Genomic DNA, 22,825 nt, shown 5'->3' on the forward strand with positions numbered 1-22,825 from the left:
CTGAGGGTCAGTCCCTGCCTTCTCTGTGTCCCTCTAGGGAATAGACAGGGCCATATTTCTCCCTCACTAAATATGTGCTTTATTTTTGCATTTAAGATTCATATCTGGGGGCTGGAGAGATGACTCAGAGGTTAAGAGCACTGGTTGCTCTTCCAGAGGTCCTGAGTTCAATTCCCAGCAACCACATGGTGGCTCACAGCCATCTGTAATGAGATCTGGTGCCCTCTTCTGGTGTGCAGGGATATATGCAAGCAGAACACTGTATACACAGTAAATAAATAAATCTTTAAAAAAAAGATTCATATCTGAAAAGCATGCTGAGATCTGGGATCTGGGGGCGTGGCTGGGTGATAGAGCGCTTTTTTAGTAGCATAGACCTTGGGCTTGATCCCCAACATGGCAGACGACCCTGTCTCTCTGAAAGAGCCCTTGTCTTCTGTGTCTGTGGCCAGCTGCTTTCTCATAGCTGCAGGGTTAAGATTTACCACTCAGGAGCATAACTGATCTTAAGCTGGAAGAATTACGAGTGTTTTAGCCTGTGGTGGACTGAGGTCACCCTTGGCTCTGGCCTCTTTTCACTCGTTAGAAACGTCATGCCCAGCCAGATGTAGTGGTGCTTATCTTTAATCCCAGCCAAGATGGTTCGGCAGGAAGAGGCGCTTGCTGCCAAGCCTGGCCGCCTGAGTTCAGTTCCTGGAACCCACATGTCAGAAGGAGAGCACTGGCTCCTGCAAACTGTCCTCGCGTCGTCTCTGAGTGTGCTGTGGCCCTCGTGCATGTGTACCTGCATACACACTAATTAATTAGAGTATAACTTAAACCGTAGAGAGATGGCTCAGTGATTTCGAGCACTTGCTGCTCTTGCAGAAGGCCCAAGTTCAGGCCCAGAACGCACATCAGCTCATAGCTGCCTGTAACTCCGATGCCTTCTTCTGGCCTCCACTGACTTTTAAGTATATGTAATAAAAATAAAATATGTAGGCCTGGAGAGATGGCTCAGAGGTTAAGAGCACTGACTGCTCTTCCAAAGGTCCTGAGTTCAATTCCCAGCAACCACATGGTGGCTCACGACCATCTATAATGAGATCTGGTGTCCTCTTCTGGCCTGCAGACATACATGCAGGCAGAATACTTACTGTATGCATAATAAATAAATAAATAAATAAAATATGTATAATCTTAAAATTGTATAGCTAGAAATCAGGGTTTAGTTCTCTACCTGGTGACTGCTGTGGATCAATAGGTTTGAGTGCATGAGTGGACACTTGTGAAGTCTGAGGTGGCTGCTGTCCTGTCACGTGCCCTCCAGTTTCACAAGGCTTCGTTAGGTCTCGTGACACCGTGTTTCCCTCCTCATAGACCACCATGCGGGACCTGTCCCAGATGCTGAAGAAAATGCCCCAGTACCAGAAGGAGCTCAGCAAGGTGCGGAGACCCCACCCAGACTGTCTGACTCGGAGGGCTGAGCTGCAGAACCTCTCACACCCTGCTGCCCCGCGGGTCACAGAAAGCTGCGGATTTTAGATTCAGTTCTTATTAGGAAAAGGAGGAAAGGGAGGCTGAAACCCTATTTCCTATTACTTTCTTCCTTTTTCTCCATCTTTCTCCTTTCTTTTCCTCCCTTGATGTTGACTGGGGGCCTCAGCTCCTCGCCACGCAGGCCTTTGCCAGTGCTGGCTGCCCGCACACAGCTCTGGCCTTCCTCAGAGTGGCCCATCAGAGAGAGGGCGAGGAAGGCATCAGGGCTTCTGTGTCCTGATGGTAAAGGTGAAATGATATCACTTACCTGCAAGGTGTTTACCAGATGCTACACCCATCCCGTGCTCAGGAATTGCTTCTAGAGAGAGTTGGGCCTCATGGCACTCCACCCGCCTAAAAGACTTCTCCTTCCCCTCCTGTGGGCTGTGGTTTAACTCCACTCTCCCAGTAATACATTGTCTTTTGCTGCCACTGGCATTGACGTCCTCATGAGAACGTTCACTCGGTGTTCCGTCACTCAGTGGCTTTGGCTTTACTGGGTCTTGTGCTTTTCCTAGTATTCGACTCACCTGCACCTTGCTGAAGACTGTATGAAGCATTACCAAGGCACCGTAGACAAACTCTGCCGCGTGGAGCAGGTAGGGCTAGCTTCCTTTCCTTTCTGCATGGCAGAACTCCTGCTCTGCCTATTCACCCCCACTGAATTTTAACCTTTGACCTCCAACATCTTGCAGAATCCTAGGATCTAGAGAAGGGAGAACCTATGACCCCGGCTGTCCCAGCTGTGGAGCCAGTTTGGCTCTGCTCCGGCGGGTAGGGCCTAGATGGATCTGGAGTGCTGTATTATTTGGAATTTGCATGCCTGGCTCTTTCCAGAGGCTCTGTTTTTCCTGGAATGGCAGGAGTTGTCATCCTGGACGGTTCGGTTGGTGCTCTTGTCTTCATGTGTTCTGGTCCCACTATGACAGACCGGCGTTGGAGCCCAGGGTGCCCGCAGCACGGGCACAAATCCTCCCCGAAGCCTTGCTAACCGCAGACCCAGGCGCTGAGTTTAGACTGACTTTTGCTGTGGCTGGTGTGTCTGGTACCCTCTGCTTCCTTTTCCCTTGTGCCTAACTCAGCACAAACATCATTCTCACCTTGTGGGGAGTACCAAAACCAGAAGCAGGCAAACCTACGCTGTGTGGCAGCTGCGTTGTCACTGATTTCAACCCCCTTGGTCAGCAGTCTCAACTCAGACTCAGGGCCTCGCCTAGACCTAGCAGCCTTGAACTCTGAGCCATTTTCCTGCCCCTGTGCCAGCTTCTAAGGAGGAAAGAGGACACTGACCGCTCTGAAGTGCCAGGCTTGGTGGCACAGGCCTGTAACTGCAGTTGCCCAGGAACCTGAGCCGGGAGGACCACAGATTTCAGGGCAGCCTGGACAGCTTTGTGAGACTCCCATCACACCACACGCACCCCATCCCCACCAAAGTCGAGGAGCTGAGCCTCGTTTTACAGAAAAACATCAGTGCACACTCAGTGTGGAGTTGAGATCTTCACCCTTGGCTTGCTGTGAGAGGCTCAGTGAGGTTTGCACGCTCTGTGCAGTAGTGTTGCCCGGGTTGGAAGGGAGACAGCCCTCCCCTCCGAAAGTGCACCCATTTCTTAGGTGTTCTCCCCGAGAGCCCAGCCGTCCAGTCCAGAAAGCAAGTTCTATCTAGTCAGTAAGAGGCAAGAACATGCCAGGGCTACACAGAGAAACCCTGTCTTGAAACCCCGCCCCAAGCACACTCTTTTTAAAAGTACTTAAAAATATTAACTATTAAGCTGGTTGTGGTGGTACACACCTGTAATCCCAGCACTCAGGAGGCAGAGGCAGGTGGATCTCTGTGGGCTTGAGGCCAGCCTGGTCTACATACATTCTAGGACAGCCAGGGCTATATAATGAGACACCCTGTCTCTGAAAACAAAACAAAAAGAATAAGTTGCATTTCATTGAGCTTAGAGAGTGTGCTCTAGGGCTGGCAGAATGGCTCAGCAGATAAAGGTGCTTGCTGCCAAGCCTGACAACCTGAGTTCAAATCCCTGGGACCTACATGATGGAAGGAGAGCCAGCTTCACAAGTTGTCTTCTAACCTCTAACGTGTATCATGGCACTAACATGATAAATGTGTGTGTGGGTGTGTATTTTTTTAAATGAGGCTGGATGTGGTGACTCACACCTTTAATCCTAGTATTCAGGAGGGAAAGGCAGGAGGATCTCTGAGTTCAAGGCCAGCCTGGGCTGTGTGTGTGTGTGTGTGTGTGTGTGTGTGTGTGTGTGTCTCAAGCCAGCCAGAGTTACGTGATGAGACCCTATGTTTAAAAATTAATTAATTAAGGCTGGAGAAATGGCTCAGCAGTTAGGAGCACTGACTGCTCTTATAGAAAACCAGGGTTCAGTTCTCAGCACCCACATGGCAGCTTACCTAACTCCACATGTAACTCCAGTACCAGTGAGATCTGACATCTTTACACATAAAATGAATTTAAATAAATTTATTTAAAAATTAGTTATTTAAATGACTACACAAACAAAGCCTGGGTGGGTGCTAGTTTATTCATGCTGAGCACACCTTCTACAGCGGTTGAGAGGTCAGGGAGAGGAGTCCTGCCTTCCTCAGACCATGCCTGTGTGTCAGGCCACCATTTGTGTAAACTCCTGAGGGCTTGAGAGAAAGGGACCCTGCCACCATCCTAGCTACCGAGAATGCCGTGTCTGTGCGAGGACAGGCGGGCGTGGGTGCTCTTGGCTGGCTGAGGGTAACGCGCTGCTGCTCACACTCTGGCTGTGAGCGGCACCCGTGGCTGTGTCCTGTCCAGTCTCCCGTCTGTTTCCTGTCGCCCTTTCTGTCCTCCCTGAGTTGGGAGTCCTTCTCTCCTCGCCCTTTGAAAAGCTATAGGAAGAGTAAAACCAGAGGTGAAACTCATAACTCAGTGTGCCTTTCTGTGCCAGGAAAGTCAGGGTGGAAAGAATTCGGCCATGCAGAGATACCAGAGTTTTCGTGGGTGGGAAGTGAGTCCTAAACCCCTCGTGTGTCTGTCTGGTAGAGGTTCCCTGGCATTCCCCTGGAGGGAACAGTGCACCTTACTCCAGTGTGACCAGTTACCATGCCTGCCTTGGGAAAGGATCTCAGGGCTCCCTGTGTAGCCATCCTGGGATCTGTCAGCCCATTGCTGAAGAGCCCTGCACACAGCCTACCCCAACCACACCACCAAGTTAGGCACTTCCAAACCATGAACTTCCTGAGGGTCACCGCCTGCCCAGACTGTTGCCAGCAAGGTGTGTTTTCTACAGGATCTGGCAATGGGCACAGATGCTGAGGGGGAGAAAATCAAGGACCCCATGAGAGCCATTGTCCCCATCCTGCTGGATGCCAACGTCAGCACTTACGACAAAATCCGCATCATCCTTCTCTACATCTTCCTGAAGAACGGTAGGCACCTGGAGGAAGAGACGGGGGGAGGGGACGGTGCAGACGCTAGTTAGGCAACCCTGCAACGGGAGAACGGGCGGCCCGGGGCTCCTCCTGCAGAATGGCAGTGGGGCCAGGTCATGCACCCCAGGGTGAACCTGCTCACAGCCTGAGTGGATTAGAAGCAGGTGACACGGACAGAGAGCCATCTGACTAGCACTCAGCCTGCCAGATGTTTCCAGGTTGCATCTCATTAGTAACTGAGACCTTTCAACAGCTGGTATTCGGCCTGTAATCCTTTGGGAGGAAGAGGCAGGGGTATCAAGAGTCCAAGGCCAACCTTAGCTACAGGAGTTTAAGGCTAGCATGAGACCCTATCTAAAACAAACACTGTTTTTACCCACGTCATTGTACAAAAAATGGGTAATGAGACCTTTGTCTAGCACTGCTTGGATGCAGGGTAAGATAGAAAGGACTGGGAGCCCTGGGGGTGGAAACAGACGGGAGGGGTAGTCGCCGTGACACCGCGGGGGCTAGAGTAGGGTAGCAGGTTGTTTTGACCCCACCTTGAATGTGGCTGACAGCAATGCCGAGAACTCTGAGGAGAGGGGAAGCCTTTGGCTCTGATTGTAAGGGTGGGGACGGCAAGGTTAGGTGTGGTGAGCCAGCCTTGTTTCCCAGGCATCACCGAGGAAAACCTGAACAAGCTCATCCAGCACGCCCAGATCCCCCCAGAGGACAGCGAGATCATCACCAACATGGCTCACCTTGGTGTGCCCATCGTCACAGACGTAAGGGCCTGCTAGAGGCAGGGAGACATCCGTGATTGACAGCCCCCTGTGATGTGGCCGTGTACCGCTCTCAGGACCAGGGGACGGGGAGAGGGAGGGACGGAGGGACGGAGGGAGGGAGGGAGGGGGAAGGAAAAGAGGAGAGGAGAGACAGAATCAGAGGTGAGGGCAGAGAGGACAGAAGCAGAAGTCAGAGTCAGGAACGAGACACGGACCCAGGAGTCACGTGGTGTCTGAACTGATCCGACACGGGCCACCCCAGTGTCCCTGTCACAGCTCGTATGACCTTGCCTTTGGACACTGAAGACTTAGCGTCTCCCCGCCCCCGAAAGGGCGGCACCACCACATTACTTGCTCTGTGCGTTTGGCAGAGAATTCAGAAGGTCAGGGCTACACAGTGTGCTCTGAGAGAGTGGGCAGATTCAGACAGTGCCTTGACCCCCACGTGGAGGAGCCCCACTGTGTGCTTCCCCTAGAGGCAGACAGCCCATGGAGCAAAGCCAGCTGGGATCTTCAGGAGGGACTGGGTTCTACTGACCTGACCTGCAGCCGGCAGCATGTGCTGTCTTTTTTATTGTTGTTCTGAGACCAGGTTTCTCTGCGAAACAGTCCTGGCTGTCCTGGAACTCACTCTGTAGACCAGTCTGGCCTCAAACTCACAGAGATCCTCCTGCCTCTGCCTCCCAAATGCTGGGATTACAGGTGTGAGTCATCATTGCCAGTGTGGATTTTTTTTTAATTGCTTTAGTCATAACTCATAAAAGAAAGCATTTAAGTAAGGGCCTGCTTACAATGTCAGAGATTTTAGTCCATTACCACCATAGCAGGGGCCAGGGCAGTGAGCATGCCTAGTTCTGAAAAGTAGCTGATGCATAGGCTAAGTAGAGGGTCTGGCATGGACTTTTGAAACCTCAAAGCCCACCCCCAGTGACACACACACTTCCTCCAACAAGGCCATGACTCTTAATCCTTCTAATCCTTTCAAATAGAGACGCCCCCTGGTAGCTAAGTGTTTAAATATATGAACGTTTGGGGACCGTTCTGATTCAAACCACCACAGCCCCCAGGGCAGGTGCCATTGTTCACAACTAAAGAACATGCATCAAGCTGGGCGGTGGTGGCCTTCAATCCTAGCACTTGAGAGGCAGGAGGATCTCTGTGAGTTCAAGGCCAATCTGGTCTACAGAGTGAGTTCCAGGACAACAACAACAAAATGGAACCATGACTTCCCAAGTCGCTCTTGTTTTCAGAGTTTCTTAAAGAGGTACATTTTGGGGGCTACACTGGGCAGAACCTGACCTCTATTACTTGTTGCCAATGCTAATTCTGAAGAGGGACCCTGAGAGAATTTCCAGAGGTCATGGAGACCAGGTGGTTCTGACTGGAGCCCGATCTGGTATGTGTTTACATCCAGTCGACGCTACGCCGCAGGAGCAAGCCGGAGCGGAAGGAGCGCATCAGTGAGCAGACCTACCAGCTCTCTCGGTGGACCCCAATCATTAAGGACATCATGGAGGTCAGTTTGGGGTGTGGCAGCAGGAGCCAGGGCTGCTCTTCAGGTGGTCCAGGCTGCAGCACCCCTGTTCTCAGGTGGCAGTGACACCCTGTGGCTTAGTTCCTGTAGGGATAAGCACCCAGACCTCTGGGGTTCTGTCAGTCCTCCCAAAGCACCTAGCTCTAAAGACTCATGAACAACTGTGAGACTGTATCTTAGCCTGGGTTACTATTGCTGTGGTGAAACACCATGACTGCTGGGCAGCGGTGGCGCACGCCTTTAATCCCGGCACTCGGGAGGCAGAGGCAGATGGATCTCTGTGAGTTCGAGGCCAGCCTGGTCTACAGAGTGAGTTCCAGGATAGCCAAAGCTGTAACATAGAGAAACCCTGTCTCAAAAAACAAACAATAAAAAGGAAACACCATGACCAAAGGTAACTTGGCAAGGAAGAGGTTTGCTGTGCTTATGCTTCCTCGAAGCTCATCACCAAGGCGTTCAGGACAGGAGCTCAAACAGGGCAGGAACCTGGAGGCGATGCAGGAGCCATGGAGGTGTCCTGCTTGAGTCTCATGGCTAGTTCAGCGCACTGTGTTTTACAGCACCCAGGAATATCAGCCCAGAGGTGGCACCACCTACAGTAATCTGTCCCCTCCGGTATCCTGACGGCTTGCCTACAATCTGATCTTAGGGAAGCATTTCTCCATGAAGGTTCCCTCCTCCCCTGTCAAGTAAAACTGTGACACATGGAGACCTCGAGACCCATTGCCCACAGCTCAGTCTCAGGCATAGTCCCATGCGGTCAAGTGCCTCTGGTGCAGTTCTCAGAAGAGCCAGGCTCATGTCAGCAGGCCAAGTTCTCATGAGGAGCATGCACACTCTACGAGGGGACATGGTCCTTGTACCTCACCTCAGGCAGCTGTGGGAAGCCTCAACAGGAGGCCGCAGCATGCCCCCTTCCCCCCTCCCTGCTGCACTCCTGAGCTCTCCCCGTGCCAGCAGGCAGCCCCGGGCTCTGTGATCAAATTGGCCCCTTGGCATATCCTGTCCTTATCACCACTTCCCAAGTCCTGCTTCCCTCCATCTCTGCGAGTCTCACATTGCCTCTCTGGCATCTCACATGTCTGACCATCTGGCACCTCAGAGCCTGTTGTATTCTGAATCCCCAACTCTGGTCAGCAATGATATTTACATATATCCTTGCTGCCCAGTTTGAGGCCATCTTTTATTTTTGAGATTGGATCTCAAGCCCAAACTGGCCTTGAGCTTATGATGTAGCCAAGGGATGACCTTGAACTTCTGATCTTCCTGCTCTGTCCCCAAAGTGTAGGATTAAAGGCACACACCACTATGTCCAGTTCATGCCCTGCTGGGGATAACCCAGGGCTCCAACATGCTAGACAAGTACTCTACCAACTGAGTTACGTCCCCTGAGGCCTTCCTTCCTTCCTCCCTTCCTTCCTCCCTTCCTTCTTTCCTTCCTCCCTTCCTTCCTTCCTTCCTTCCTTCCTTCCTCCCTTCCTCCCTTCCTCCCTTCCTTCTTTTCTTCCTTCCTTTCCTTCCTTCCTTCCTCCCTCCCTTCTTTCCTTCCTTCCTTTCCTTCCTTCCTCCCTTCCTCCCTCCCTTCCTTCTTTCCTTCCTCCCTTCCTCCCTTCCTTCCTTCCTTCCTTCCTTCCTTCCTTCCTCCCTTCCTCCCTTCCTTCCTTCCTTGTTTTGTTTTTTGAGACAGGGTTTCCGTGTGAAGTTCTGGCAGTTCTGGCACTCACTCTGTAGACCAGACTGGTTCAAACTGCCTCTCAAGTGCCGGGACTAGCGGTGCGCACCACTGCCGCCTGTCTCGCCCGGGTCATCTTCTACTAGGATGATTCTGTCACTTGGTGCCCTGTGTCCATTGTACAGCGCCTCGCACGCAGTAAGCTGTGGCACCTTGGTTTTTTTTTTGTTTGTTTGTTTGCCTTACACGGGATGCAAGGCAGAGGGCTGTGCAGCAGCTCTGTGGTGTGACTCCTGGCCCTCACCGTCGCAGCGGGAGCCCTGCAGAATCCTACACCAGTGGGTCTTCAAGGTTGGAGGCGACAGTCTGCTCAACCGCACTTGATAGGCAAACAACATGAAGTCCAGAGAATGGGCCTCGCCTCGCATCCCCGAGTTAGTTCAGGATTTGTACACTAGGGGTGTATTCATGTAGGGTGAGTCAGGCTCCTATCTTTAAAACCTACAAACCAAAGGGAGAGGAGGCGATGAAACACCCAGGAACCAATTGCCTGTCTGTGGTATTGGGGCTGAGGAAGCGCCCTCTGCTGCATTGCTCCTTCCCCCCTGCTTCTCTGCCCCTCCTCCCTGCTCTCCAAGGAGACCCGTGTAAGCTTCTCATGCTACTCCTAAGAGGAGAGTGGTTCTAAGTGGCAGGAGGTAGCTGGAATCCACCCACCAGACAATTGGCTCCTCAATAAACCGCAGGGTCCCCAGACCCACTTGTCACCAGGCTGACAGCATATGTCAGGAACTCAGTGGACAGAGTATAAGGTGTTTAACCTCAGCGACATACAATGGAGTGCATTGCAGAGGTGAGGGGAAATGGGTGCTTTGTAAGTCGACAGTGAGGGTAACCCGCAGGGCCAGGCAGTCAACAGCTAAGGAACGAGTGTCACTGCCCTGGTCTGCAGGGGAGAGGAGGGCTGCAGCCATGGTCACTGCAGGGGAGACACTACTGCAGCTGCGATCACTGCAGGGGAGAGGCTGCTGCAGCTGTGGTCACTGCAGGGGAGAGGAGGCCTGCTGCAGTTGCGGTCACTGCAGGGGAGAGGCTGCTGCAGCCGTGGTCACTGCAGGGGAGAGGCTGCTGCAGCCGTGGTCACTGCAGGGGAGAGGCTGCTGCAGCTGCGGTCAATGTAGGGGAGAGGCTGCTGCAGCTGTGGTCACTGCAGGGGAGAGGAGGCCTGCTGCAGTTGCGGTCACTGCAGGGGAGAGGCTGCTGCAGCTGTGGTCACTGCAGGGGAGAGGGCTGCAGCTGTGGTCACTGCAGGGGAGAGGAGAGGCTGCTGCAGCTGCGGTCACACCTGCCTTTGTCCCCCCAGCTCTTGCTTTAGCTCCTGTCGGCCTCTCTAAACAGATGGTGACCTCTGTCTTCTCCTCTCTAGGACACCATTGAGGACAAACTGGACACAAAGCACTACCCGTATATCTCCACCCGCTCCTCTGCCTCCTTTAGCACCACCGCTGTCAGGTGTGTAAATGTCTGTGAGTCTGTGAGACCTGGCTGTGAATGGCATGCGCCATCCCAACCCTCCCACACCACCCATCATGGGCAGGGTACAGCAGGCCCAGGCTCACAGTCCTCCCTTGGGCCCCCAGCCCTTCCTCCATGCACCCATCTTCCTCAGCCTCGGCCTCCTTGCTCATCCCTGGGCATGCCAGGCCTGCTGCATGTACCCCATCCACACACACGTTGTCTGCAGCCAGAGAAGCTACACAGCCCCTTTAACCTGTAGGTCTTCGTTAGCGCTCCCCTTTGACCATGCCTAAGCTCCTGTTTACTCACGGAACCCCAGTGTCCGCAGCAGGTCTACTCATGAAGCCTAGCGTGGAAACAGCTGACAAGCGTTAGGCAGTGGTTCCCAGAACTGGGGCCTGAGCCTGGAGCCTGGAGAGTGGCCAGTGCTGCAGAGGACCATCAGATGTGTCCCCAGGGTTGACACTCCCTCACCCCTTGCTTTGTTTGGGTTTTTCGCATTGTTGTTTTTGTTTATTTGTTTTGTTTGCTTGTTTTGTTGTTTGGTCTCACTGTGTAGCCCTGGTTGTCCTGGAACTCACTCTGTAGACCAAGCTGGCTTTGAACTCACAGAGATTGACCTACCTCTGCCTTGGGAGGCTGGGATTAAAGGCGTGCGCCCATCTCTTTTCTCTGGTTTGTCTCTTGCTTTTCTTCTTTCTGTTTTCACCCTTGGCCTCCGCCTGGGCCTGGGTCAGAAGTCTGCAGTGTCTCCTGTGGCATTAGCATCTCCTGATGGCAGTAAAGGTGAAAAGGCCAGTCTCCCAAGTGCTGCCCTTGCTAGGCAGACTGTACACAGAAGACACCAACAGCACCCCCTTCTTCCTGTCGTGAGTGAGGAAGCAGGGTGGAGCATTCTGCTGTCCACAGGGGACTTGCTTCCCCCTTCTAATGTTTCCAGTCTTCTCAGCCTGGACAGCCCGTCTCCTGTGTCAGAGTCCAGGCCTCTACTGAGGAAGCCCACGCTCCTCAGGCTCGCTGCTTTTACCTCCCCAGTAGAGCCTGAGCAGTGCTCTGTGATCCCGTCTTGTCCCATGGCATTCAGCAGTTCCCTAGATTCTGACTTTGTAGAGGGCAAGCGTTCTCTTTCCCTGGGCATACAGTACCAGGAAGCCTGGCCCACATGAGGCCTCTGTGGCACGTTTGCCTGTGATCAGTGTGCCAGCCTGGTGCTGCCTCTCCATACCACATAGTGCTGCAGAGTCCCGGGCAAGCTCAGGACCAGGCCTGAACTGAAGCAGACATCTGGGTGAGAGCCATCCAGGCAAAGCCGCTCAGGTACCTGCAGTCCAGTTCAGCTCGCCAGCACTGACACCTGTAACTGCTCTCTCTCCCTCAGCGCCCGCTATGGACACTGGCACAAGAACAAAGCCCCCGGGGAATACCGAAGCGGGCCCCGCCTCATCATCTTCATCCTTGGAGGTGTGAGCCTGAATGAGATGCGCTGCGCTTACGAAGTGACCCAGGCCAACGGCAAGTGGGAAGTGCTGATAGGTGAGCAGGGCATGCGTTCTGCAGGAGCTGCTGCTCATCGCTCTGTCACTCCATTCCACGCTTCCTGTTGCATCCTGTCTTGGGTCCTCCCTCCCTCACCCCAGCAAAACGTAGCCATGCGTAACAGTATGTGAATGGCAAAAGCTAGGGATCTCTGCCCTAATGCGTCTCTTGCTGAGCGACAGCGTCTTGGGATGGAAAGAGCCTCAAATCCGTACACTGACACTAAGTGGTGTCACCTGGAGCAAGAGTGGCTGTCTCCCAAGCCATACTGTCACCCAGCAGAACAGTTCGTAGCACCTCCTTGCAGCCTGGAACAGGGCTGAGGGGTAGCTGCGCACTTCTGGGCATCAGGCCTTGGACCACACTTGCTGGTAGGGCCATCATTACCGTCCTCCCTGCCGCTGTGTTGGAGGGCATTAGATGGCATGTCACAGATACTGCTGGAGTCCACCGGCCTGGTGTCTGGGTCATAAGGAGTCCCTAGCCAGTCCCCACCACCTTCTGGCCTGCCACACTCTGTGTTTCTTGTTCCCTTCCAGAAGCCCAGACGCAGCTGGTAGAAGCTGCTCTACTGTAGAAGGGGGGCCTTCCTGCTTCTGCCCCAGGGTCATCTGCAGACAATTGAGGGAGAGAAGTCTGGGCTCTCCCAGATGCCTTCCTTTTGGCCCTAAACAGAGTTTATGTGCCACCAGCTCTCAGAAGGCTGGCACAGACACTGCCCTGTTTAGGCTCACCCTCTGTGGGAACACACGCTGGATAAAGCACAAGGCCTGAGATTGTGTCCTAGGAGTGTGCTGGGCACCCTGTGGAAAGCGAGCCCCCCGGGGCCTCTTGAGGGCCACGTGGGCCATTTACCTGTGGACTGTGGGAGAGGCGGCCCTTAGCTGCCAGCCAGCAAGGCTTCCCTCAGCTCACAGGTGCAGGCATCTCAACAATGTCACTTCCCATTGATCCAATTTGGATGACCAACTCACAGCACCCCCAAGCTGTCGAGAGCAAGCAGACTCCTTAGAGCAGTGACACAGCAGTGACACAGCTGCTTGTGGGTTCACCGAGACAGGCACGAAGGGGCTGTCACCTCCACACACCGGGTGGGAAGACGGCACACCCTCCCCGCTCCCGCAGGCACCCGCGGTCTAGTTCCTGTGCCTGCTTTTCTGTCTGTGACGTAGGCCCCGTGCGTGTTCCCTGCTCCTGCTTGCATGTGTGCTGCATGCATGCGTTAGAGGACCTGGGCTCAGCTTCCCCGGCCAGCAGCCGGCACAGCCAGGCTTTGGGATGAGCCTTCCTAAGGTTCCCTGTGCAGGGGGAGGGTAGAGACCCAGGGACAGAGAGCTGCCCACGAGGGTCCCTGGAGGGGCTTCCCACAGACCGCCACCGTTCACCGCGTGGCCTCCCATGCTCCATGCATGCCAACGCCTTGCTCCCTGCATGGGTGTGTGTGCGCATGCGCCTGCGCATGCCTCGCCCCTCAGTGCCTCTCTGGCTGCGGGCGCTGGGGCCTCCGGTGGCATGTCCAGGTGCCTCTGTTCAGCTGGCCTCTATTCTCCCACAGGTTCTACTCACATTCTCACTCCCACCAAATTCCTCATGGACCTGAGACACCCCGACTTCAGGGAGTCCTCTAGGGTATCTTTTGAGGATCAGGCTCCAACAATGGAGTGAGAGCCAAAGAAACAAAGTAAAGGCGGCTTATTACAGAAAGAAACTCTTCCACTCTGAAGGGCTTTCTTTGGTTATCCCGTCACTCTTTCTTTTTCTCTCTTTTTTTCTGTTCATTTCTTTGGTTTTTCTTTCTCCAAGAAAATGCTTGCAGTTCTTAACGCCGATTGAAAATGTGTCCAGCCTTCACACCCTGGGCTCCACCCGCCCACTCACTCAAGCCCTGGGTGAATGCCGCACAGTCAGACAGCTGCCGGCCACCGGGGTGGAACCGAGGGACAGTAACTGTGTGGTTGCTCCTGGAGTTGAGGGATGTCTGAGGCGTGGCGCCCAAGCCTGCTGCCCAGAGTGAAATGTAGGCTCCCGCAGGGTGGGCGTGTGTGCTTGAGAGTAAGGCCAGTGGCGTTCAGGGTGGCCGTGTGTACAGGGCCGACACTTGAGAGGTGCCCGTGGCACCTACGGGTGACAAAGGAGTGGCAGGGAGCAGCAGAGGGGACTCCAGGCCAGTGAGAGGCAGCGGGATGGACATCTTTACTCAGGATAGGCACTTTGAGGGCGTCGGTGTGGAGGGATGCCCCCTCCTGCTGCTGTAGGCTTAGTGACAGACACCACTGCTCATTACACGTGCTGTCTACAGAAACTGCCCTCTTGCCCTCGTTAACTCAGTCTGGTGGGGCAGGCTGTGAACCCAGCTCCTCGGCGGGCGGGCGGAGTGAGCCAAAGGCCAGCTGGGAAATTTGACAGGACTGTTCTCAAACAGTAAAAAGAAGGCTGCAGACACGGCTCAGTGGTTAAGAACTCCTGCTGTTCTTGCAGTGGACCCAGACTCTGTCCCCAGCACCCACACAGCAGCTCACAGCCACCCGTGGCTCCAACTCCAAGAGATCTGATGTCTTTGACCTCCGTGGGCACCTGCGTGTATGAGCACATAACTCACATGCTTGCGCATAATTAAAGTGAAACTTTTTTTTGTTTTTGTTTTTTTCGAGACAGGGTTTCTCTGTGGCTTTGGAGGTTGTCCTGGAACTAGCTCTTGTAAACCAGGCTGGCCTCGAACTCACAGAGATCCGCCTGCCTCTGCCTCCCGAGTGCTGGGATTAAAGGCGTGCGCCACCAACGCCCGGCAAGTGAAACTTTTTTAAAAGTAAAAAGCGGGCCGGGATGTAACCTAGTGCTGGACTACCTTGAGTGAGGCTTGGAAGAGAAGAAAGAGAGGGAGGAAGAAACTGCTTTTATGTTAGTGCCGGATCTTTTAGAGTTGAACAGTCACATCTCTCTCACTGAGGCTTCTTAGTCAGGTCTAGAGCCCTCAAGAGAAATAAATCCCTTCTTGACACCCTAAGCTTGTTCCTGGGGAGTAACTGTCCTACCAGACTCTTCTATACCCTCCTCGTCCCTTCTCCCTGGCCATCTTTTAAGTGTGTTGGAAACCTCCTGTGTTAGTCAGTCCTTGATGTTCAGTCCTGTTTTGTCATGGGCCCAAAAATGTCCTTTTACCATAAATTGGCGTGTGACCCAGTAAGTCAGCAAGTTGGAGTGGCCAGTGAACAGTAGCAAGAGACCTGCACGGGTAGCCAGGACTGGGTGGCCGAGTTGGTCACTCACATTGCCTGCACAGAATAGGAGCACAGGGAGGCTGGGTCAGTGTGCCAAGGCTCCCTGGAGCAGTCTAATTCAGTAGGCCGATGCAGGCCTCAAGTCACACCTCTGTCCTTCTGGCGGATCTCAGGGGTGTGACTCTTCCAAAGCAGGACCAGATACCACCAGAAACTGGCTTGCTTTGGTGGGGTTTCCTGTTATAAGAAGAAATAGTAGGCTACTCCATTTGTCCCCCTTTCCCTCAGCAGAGGGACATTATCTCCAGGACAACAGCTCTGAGCCAAGGAAAGGGGAGTTGGCCATGGCCCTGGGCGTCCTCTCCATCCTCCCGTGTTCCCTTTTCTCTGGAAAATAGGTCAGTGGGAGGTCAAGCAGCAGCAAGCTGCCCTTCTGTCAGCCTTGCCTCGGGAAACTGAGGCACAAGGGTCTCAAGTTCAAGGCAGAGTGTATCTAAAAGCTAAATAAATAAGCAGGGTATGGCGTCACACAACTTTAATCCTAGCACTTGGGAGGCAGAGGCAGGCGGACCTGTGCAAGTTTAAAGCCACCCTGATTTATATGAAAGTTCAAGGACAGTCAGGGCCACAGACTGAGACCCTGTCCCAAAAATAAATAAAATTTAAATGCCTGTGCATACAAGGAAGCAGAGAGATGAAGCAATAGCAAGCCACCAGAGAGGCCAGAGGCCAGGGAAAGTCCTCGTCCCTCCTGCTGTAGCCATGTGGGTGGACAGACAGAATCGTGTGAACCCTGGAGAGCCTCGATGCTGTAGCTTGGTGTTGGGATCATCTTTTTGTAAATGTGTCTCTGTCCTCCTCACTTGCCTAAGGGGCCTTCTGCTTGGTTTAATGTGGCAGAAAGCAGACTTATAGTACTGAGGTCAGGGAACAAGTCATGTGATAGAACATAGATTAATATAAACGGTTAATTTAAGTGGTAAGAGCTGGTTGGGAGCAAGCCTCAGCTAAGGCCAAGCTTTCACAATTACTAAAAAGTCTCCCTGCCATAATTCAGGGTCTTGCAGTTCAATGAAAGACTGACAAGAGCTAATTATGAGGCCCCGCCACAAGGGAGGTCCCCAGGAGACAGTGCCTTGCCTTGTCTTCCTAGCTTCTCTCTCTCCAGTCCCCAAGGCAGCTGACCATTGCAGAACCCCTAAGCCTGGCTTAGCTCCCTCTAGTCATCCCTTTACACTGCCCAGGAGTGACATCATCCCTCCACACTGCCCAGGAGTGACGTCATCCCTCCACACTGCCCATGACATCATCCCTCCACACTGCCCAGGAGTGACATCATCCCTCCACACTGCCCAGGAGTGACATCATCCCTCCACACTGCCCAGGAGTGACATCATCCCTCCACACTGCCCATGACATCATCCCTCCACACTGCCCATGACATCATCCCTCCACACTGCCCATGACATCATCCCTCCACACTGCCCATGACATCATCCCTCCACACTGCCCATGACATCATCCCTCCACACTGCCCATGACATCATCCCTCCACACTGCCCATGACATCATCCCTCCACACTGCCCAGGAGTGACGCCATCCCTCCACACTGCCCAGGAGTGATGTCATCCCTCCACACTGCCCATGACATCATCCCTCCACACTGCCCATGACATCATCCCTCCACACTGCCCAGGAGTGACATCATCCCTTCACACTGCCCAGGAGTGATGTCATCCCTCCACACTGCCCAGGAGTGACGCCATCCCTCCACACTGCCCAGGAGTGACGTCATCCTTCCACACTGCCCAGGAGTGGCATCTCCTGATTTGAATTTTACATTCTTACCTTGATGATGTAGGCCAGTAGTGCCAATCACAAGAAGATGGCCAGGAAGCCATCAAGACAAATGAAAGAGGGGCTGTAGAAATGGCTTGATGCCTAGGAGCCCTGGCTGCTGCTTAGAGGATCTGGGTTCAAATTCCAGGACCCTCACAGCAGCTCACAACTGTCTAACTCCAGTCATGGAGACCCAGTGGATTGAGTACCAGGAACAGATACGATGCCCTGACACACATAAAGGCAAAACACTCACATACATAAAAATAATTAAAAAAATAAAAACAGCCAGGCAGTGGTAGCATATGCCTTTGATCCCAGCACTATGGAGGCAGAGACAGGTGGATCAATGTGAGTTCAAGGCCAGCCTGGTCTACAGAGTGAGTTCCAGGACAGCCAGAGCTACACAGAGAAACCCTGTCTCGAAAAATGAAAAAAAAAAAAAAGAAAGCCAAAGGAGAGAACTATTAGCTACATTAGCCCTATGTAGTGCGCATGTCACTTGTAAGTTTTGTGCGTGCTTATATTATAGTTCATTTTGCTGTGCTCTGTGTTGGGCTGTTGGTTCTGACTTACAAGCCTCTTTGTATGTCCCTCTGATGACTCCTTTTAGCTGGTGGTGCTGACATACACGTTTAGTCCCAGCACTTGGGAGGCAGAGACCAGTGCATCTCTGTTTGAGGCCAGCCTTCTGGTCTACAGGGCTAGTTCCAGGATAGCCAGGACTGCATAGACAAACCCTGTCTTAAAAAAAAAAAAAGAGGGTTGGTTTCTTTTTTTTTTTTAATGACAGGGTTTCTCTGTGACTTTGGAGGCTGTCCTAGAACTTTCTTTGAAGACCAGGCAGTCCTCAAACTCACAGAGATCCACCTGCCTCTGCCTCTGCCTCCTGAGTGCTGGGATTAAAGGCGTGCGCCACCAACACCTAGCAAAGAAGGGTTGGTATCTTTCCCAGGAAGCTCCAGGGAGCCCTTAATCGAGAGGACCATCACCCAAGCTTAGAAGCATGAGACGGGCATTTGACTGGGCCTCAGCTTCCTCTTTGGAGGCCACTGCTGGCCTTCCATAATCGCCAGTTGTGCGGGCTAAAAGAGTGTCTCAGAATTCGTAAGTAGAAGCCAGCATAGCTAACCTCTTAGGGACCAACACGAGACGCACTGCGAGGTGCAGCTCATGGCTGTGTGGCCCACTTTGCAGTCTTGATGGTACCATCTCCATCTGCAGTACTGAGTGCCCAGATTGCAGGCTGTCAGGAACTGGCTTTGGGCGACCTGGCCTCGTGGGCGGGCTCTCCCAGATTTGGTTTTACACTTGTTCTTCTGTAAACACTAGCAATGTCCAATGGTTAGGAATGAGCTCGTATCGGGAAATTCTAGAGGGTAAGTTCCTGACTCTCTGACCTCCCTGAAGGTCTGAATGCCCGTGTAAGCAGTCAGGGTGCACTTTAGAACAGGCCTCTGATCAGAGCAGTTTCCTGGACCACTGTCCAGGATGGAGAACAGGGCCCTCTCTGGCCAGTGTGCTGTGGGTTGGCTTTAGGAAGCCTGAGCACGCCTCACTGCGTGCAGCTGGGCTGGATGGAGTGGAGATCTGGAAGGCCTTCCCTTCTGGCACTGGCTCCTGCTGCCTCAGGGCCCCTAGGAAGCTCACCGAAGCCGGCATGCTTTAGCAGGAAGGGCCCGTATAAAAACCTGAGGCAGTCCTGATAGCGCATCCATTCTGCTTAAGGAACTGTGGTAACAAAACAGCCTTAAATTACAAGGCCCCCAGCGCAGGGAGAACACTTGGGACACAGCCAGGGGCGGACTCCTCATCAGAACAGTGAATGCAGGCAGGGACAGGACACTGGTAGATGCCTCTCAGAGTGTTGCTTGTCTGCTGGTCCAGAATGACCAGACAGCTTCCAGGTCACTGAGCAAGTGATGGCCAGAGGCACAGGCACCAAGCTCCAGTGCCTGCCCTTGGAATGGCAGTCGGGAGGGTCTCAGCTCCCCTCTCCCGCAGAGGCCTGTGGCTCCCAGGCCCCAGGGAGGCACATTTTCAAGGACGGATCTCTCGTTCAGTTCTCCTGTCCCGCCAGGACCCTGCTTTGCACCCACTGCTGCGTGCATGCGCGCTCCATGCTCACGCCACCGTCACCGCCATTCTGTTTGATTAAGCCCATGTCCAGACCACTCAGCCCACGCGTCATTTTACTGCACCCACATCTCTATGAAAAGGCCTTCATTTTTCAATGTTTTTATTTGTATCGTTTTTACCTTCGCTCTAGAAGTATATCTGGTTCCATTAGCTTAAACTTTTGCAAGCATTTTTAATCTCTTACAATGCAGGTCTCCACAAGGTAAGGCCTCAGGTCCCTGCCCTTTCCCTCTCGCACCTGAGGTCCCCACCATGCCAGCATCGACATGCCGGCTCCCAGACGTCAGTGGGTCCCTGGGCCCAGCAGGCACCATTCTCTCCATATAGAGATGCCTACCGGCCTTTCCCCTTAGCCACTGCCCCTTGCCATATTTAAAATGCCTCTTCCTGGCCTCACCTCAACTTCAAGAGATATTAAAGTACGGCTGCCATCAACTGGCACTGGACTCTGATTGAGAGGCGGTTCCTAGGTCCAGCCTGGGACCCTGCTGAGCCTAAATGCCTAAGTCTACTCTGACAGGGCCCAAGGGTTCCATCCCCACCCCCTCCCGGCTTCCACTGGGCCCAGACGAGGGTTGTGGGATGGAGAATCGGGGAGAAGCCTCGGGCTGCAGTAGGTGAGTGAGCTCACTGTCTTCTCTGCCTTCCCAGGATCCACGCACATTCTCACCCCACAGAAACTGCTGGACACGCTGAAGAAGCTGAATAAAACAGAGGAAGAAATAAGCAGTTAAAAACATAAGCCGCCCTCCAAAACCCTGGCTCCCGTCCCACAGTGCTCTGCAGCCCCCCAGCGCAACGCCTCGGTTACTCTGCCGCCTCCCCAGCCCTGCACGCCCTGGCCACCCCGTTGCCACGCTGAGTTCTTCTCCTGTGTGACGACATCCTATCTTGTCCTTTGAAAAGCAAGAGAGTAATGTGTTGTTTTTTAAAAGTGATTATCTTCTGTACGTATCCCACAAGAAGGTGACATGCAGAAGCGTCAGAACTCTAGACTGAGTGGACTCTCCTATATAAGCCCCTGTGACCTGTACATAGCCCTATGCCGCGTGCGCACCGTGCTTGAGTATGGAAAGGTAGATGTGTGTGTGTTTCTCAAAGCTTGTTCGGGTTCATTTCTGTTCTTGTTGGGAATTGTGTCTGTCCCCAGATATTCCACACTGAGGAAGGGATCTCTTTCTCTCCCTAGTCCCTCTCACTGCCTGTCCTCATGCAGAATGGAACTGACCTCTTCTTGGCCCAGTGTTGCAGCTGTGGGTGGGGGCTTAGGGTGGCCACAGGAAGCCAGTCTGGGCGCCAGCCAGTGTTGTTGCCAAAGCCTGGCACTATTCCCCTGCCCGTGTCCACAGTGCTGTAACCTCATTTAAGTCCTTCCATCTGAATCGGCATGCCTAGCACCCTCAGTTCTGCAAGAGAAGCCACCTTCTTTCCCCAGGGTTCACTTGAACAGGTCAGCCTCGACAGAGGGCAAGGGTCAGGACTGGACTGGAAGGCATGGATTTGGTACTCTGGTCAAGGGTGTTTTCCAATAGAAGGGTTGTAGGCCTGAGGAACGGGGGCCCTGCTAATCTTGTCTCCACTCTGCGAGCAACATCAGTCGGAGTTTAAGATACTTCATCAATCTTATTTTGTGTAAGGTACAGTCATATGTCATTGTGTTGTATGAGAAAAATGATCACTTTATTCTTTGTATTAAAATCGTCGCTGTATAAAACGTAGCTAGCTATAAAGCAGGAAATTCCGAAGCAGATGCTGGAAGGATGGCCTCCATCCTCAGGACACGGCAGCTCTGAGCAGGCCACTCACTCTGCTGCTGAAGTCATGAAACATACAGACAGTGGAAGTCACAAAAACGTCCCCAGCCCAGCCCCTGCCCCTCCCTCGCTCCCGCAGATTTGTGTGTTAGTGTGTCTTGTGCTGTCTTCGCAAATGTGGTGTATGCCTTCCTCCTCCGCAAGTGACCTGTGCCCTTCCCCCTCCCCGGCTCTAGAGTCCCCTCCTCTCAGCAGTTCTTAGTCCTGCCCTGCCCTCTGCCCCCAGGGACCTTTCTTCCTGAGGACCCAACCATAGCAGCAGCGCTGGTTGATTTCTCGTGTAGCCGCTTCTGTCCCTTCCCTCTGGTCAAGCGATGCTCATGCTTCAGGACCTTGTTTGTTGAACACGTGGGGTTTCCTGTATGTTATTTATATAAATAATTTCTCAAAAGGATATTTAAAAAAAAGCTAGTCTGTCTTGAAACTTGTTAACTTGAAATTCTCAAATCTCGGTGTTTAAGTATGGAAGCACAACCGTGTACCACTTTGTACCGTCCTGTACTGCAGCATTCGAGTCTAATAAAGACATCATCGCTCACTCGTGGTGCCCAGGCCCACTGCAGAGCTGGCTTTACTCTGGGAGCTACAGAGGCTGGCCACGCCACAGCCGCGCCTTGGGTCTGCTGGCTCGAATTGCATCACACCTGTCCCTGTCTCCCTTTTAGGGACAAAACTTGACTCCAGTCTCAGGCAGCAGGATGCTGCCTTCGTGGCTATGGTAACACTCACCTTTAGTCCCAGCACTTAGGACGCAGAGGCAGAAGGATCTCTGAGCTCAGCCAGCTAGTTCCACATGAGTTCCAGGTCCAGCCAAGGCAACATACGTAACGGTAAATGAGGACCTGCCTAGACGTGAGGTGAGCTGCTCTTTCTAGAATGCCTCTGCCTCAGACGCTGCAGGCCCTGTAGTCCTGGTGTGTTCAGGGCCCTGAGATGTTGGTCCCTCCATTGATGTCACTGCCCCGCCCCGGCCCACGTGTATGAAGGGCTTCCTCCAATTGGAAGCCGGCAGTGGCCTGTGACCAGGTCAATGTTACTGAGAAGCTGAGGACTCACGGCACAGAGCCATGGGCTCATTAAATCCTTCCTGCTGAGGTCTAGATATGGCTTGTCCCTGGACGTTCCCGTGCCGGGAGCTGGACTGTCAGTGTGGCAGTCCTGGCGAAGGCTGAGGGAAGTGACTGGGTTATCAGGGTACTGGGTTCTTGCCAGAGGGCTTTCTGTAGTCAAGCCTGGCTTCTTCCTGCCTCAGCCGCTCACAGCAAACTCCTCTCACAAGCTCCAGCCATCAGCCGTGAAGTGCCAGGCCCCTGGACCTCCGGCAGCAGCTGACTAAGCCAGACCTAGTGGCACAGGCTTAACATCCCAGCTGTTTAAGAAGCTGGGACAGAGCCGGGCGGTGGTGGCGCATGCCTTTAATCCCAGCACTCAGGAGGCAGAGGCGGGCGGATCTCTGTGAGTTCGAGGCTGGGCTGGACCGACAGCCTCCAAAACAATACAGACAAACCCTGTCTCGTAAAAACCAAAAAAAAAAAAAAAAAAAAAAAAAAAAAGAAGCCGAGACAGGAGAATTTTAATTCTAGGGCTGCCTAGTTCAAGGTCAGCCTCAGTGAGACCCTGTTTCAAGACTATAAGAATGTAAAAATTGGGTCTGAAGTCAGACCGAACACTTGCCTGGCGCGTGACACCTCAGACTTCATGCCAGCATCACAAAACACAATGAGAAGCAGCCGATCAGTATGGGAAGATGGCTCGCAGTTAAGGGCACCTCCTGTTCTAAGAGCTGGCGCTTGATTCCCAGCACGCACAGGGTGAGTCACCACCACCAGGGATCTGACTCCCTTCTGG

General features: G+C 53.2%; 1 protein-coding gene across 2 annotated transcripts in view; it reads left to right on the forward strand.

Annotated features, from left to right (window-relative positions):
* Stxbp1 (syntaxin binding protein 1) overlaps positions 1-21,515 on the forward strand; it is a 58,008-nt gene extending 36,493 nt beyond the window's left edge. The window contains exons 12-20 of one of the 2 annotated variants that reach the window (XM_040735627.1): positions 1,360-1,425; positions 2,037-2,117; positions 4,798-4,936; positions 5,597-5,706; positions 7,121-7,222; positions 10,339-10,424; positions 11,809-11,963; positions 13,522-13,647; positions 19,815-21,515. In XM_040735627.1, coding sequence (XP_040591561.1) covers positions 1,360-1,425; positions 2,037-2,117; positions 4,798-4,936; positions 5,597-5,706; positions 7,121-7,222; positions 10,339-10,424; positions 11,809-11,963; positions 13,522-13,631 — 849 coding nt within the window. In that variant the 3' untranslated portion in view covers positions 13,632-13,647; positions 19,815-21,515. The remainder of the gene's footprint in view (positions 1-1,359; positions 1,426-2,036; positions 2,118-4,797; positions 4,937-5,596; positions 5,707-7,120; positions 7,223-10,338; positions 10,425-11,808; positions 11,964-13,521; positions 13,648-19,814) is intronic. The other variant, XM_040735628.1, reaches the window with a different exon arrangement.
* The last annotated feature ends 1,310 nt before the right edge of the window (positions 21,516-22,825 follow it).

Source organism: Mesocricetus auratus, unplaced genomic scaffold (assembly GCF_017639785.1).
Source record: "Mesocricetus auratus isolate SY011 unplaced genomic scaffold, BCM_Maur_2.0 Super-Scaffold_100047, whole genome shotgun sequence".
Taxonomy (NCBI): domain Eukaryota; kingdom Metazoa; phylum Chordata; class Mammalia; order Rodentia; family Cricetidae; genus Mesocricetus; species Mesocricetus auratus.